Source organism: Geotrypetes seraphini, chromosome 6, assembly GCF_902459505.1.
Source record: "Geotrypetes seraphini chromosome 6, aGeoSer1.1, whole genome shotgun sequence".
Lineage (NCBI taxonomy): Eukaryota > Metazoa > Chordata > Amphibia > Gymnophiona > Dermophiidae > Geotrypetes > Geotrypetes seraphini.
Genome location: NC_047089.1, coordinates 214,017,457 through 214,018,537, shown reverse-complemented (window position 1 = coordinate 214,018,537; position 1,081 = coordinate 214,017,457). Strand labels below are relative to the sequence as shown.

Below are 1,081 nucleotides of genomic sequence, written 5' to 3'. Positions count from 1 at the left end.
TAGGGTTTTTAATACACGCACCATATTAGCGCGCGCTAGTTGAAAAACTACTGCCTGCTCAAGAGGAGGCGGTAGCGGCTAGCGTGTGCGGAATTTTAGCGCACGCTATTCTGCGCGTTAAGGCCCTAACGTGCCTTCGTAAAAGGAGCCCTAAATCATCTCAGATTTTACATTATTATTATTATTATTATTAGTCCATCCATGATTAAATTTAATTTTTTGCCTCACTGCCACCTCTGTTGTTCACCAAAGGATCCCAAGAAGAGATTGGAGCCTGTGATCACAATTTCTGGCCAAATTCTACCTCTTTTGTATATTTGCTGGTATACTTTTAAATCCCCCCCCCCTGCCAGTTCTTTTATATCACCTCCCCCCCCCAGTACTGTTAAATGACACCTTTGGATTCCAACGCCAGTACAGGTGTAGTGATCACTTACATCAGCTCTACAGGTTCTTCCCCCAGCAGGATCAGTCCTGTTTCCATGTACAGTGACAATTCCAATGGCAGTTTTCAGTCCACATGTCAGTCTTTCCCCTCTTACGTCCCCCCTTCCTCCACAGGCTTTGTGATTCAGGATTCCCGTTCCTCGGGCTGTGGGGAGGATGTGTTTCCCCCCTCATCTTCCTACATCTTCGGAGGGTCTCCCAGCAGCCTTCAGGTAGCACTGGACAGCGGGAACAGGATATCTCCCAGCAAAACCTCCAGCAATACCAGCAAGCTGAATGGGATGGTGCTGTTGTGCAAAGTGTGCGGTTATGTGGCATCGGGATTCCACTACGGGGTTCATGCATGTGAGGGGTGCAATGGCTTTTTCCAGTGAAGCATTGAGCAGAACATCCAGTACTTTTAGATCATCCCCCCACCAGTTCTTTTAATCACCCTCCCACTCGAATACTTTTAAATCATCCCCCCCCCCCCCATTCTGGTACTCGCGAGAACTGATGCCGGCCATTCAGAAAGTGGCGCAGGCCCAAGCGGGAGCGCGGAATCTTGCTCCCGACATCCGCACTCCTAAACTGTGTGCCGCTAGCAAGGGAGGGATACACACTGGATCACCAGGTACGACGACGGCGGTGGCGG

The 1,081-nt window shown here is 50.0% G+C and overlaps 1 protein-coding gene across 1 annotated transcript; it reads left to right on the top strand.

The window, feature by feature from the left end:
* Positions 1-389: 389 nt before the first annotated feature.
* Positions 390-821, top strand: LOC117362491 (nuclear receptor subfamily 1 group D member 1-like). The gene has a single exon (XM_033948939.1). It carries the CDS (start codon positions 390-392, stop codon positions 819-821), a length of 432 nt encoding a protein of 143 aa, XP_033804830.1.
* The last annotated feature ends 260 nt before the right edge of the window (positions 822-1,081 follow it).

Coding starts and splice junctions, on each gene's coding strand:
- LOC117362491 (XM_033948939.1), top strand. CDS start 390: ATGACACCTTTGGATTCCAACGCCAGTACAGGTGTAGTGATCACTTAC.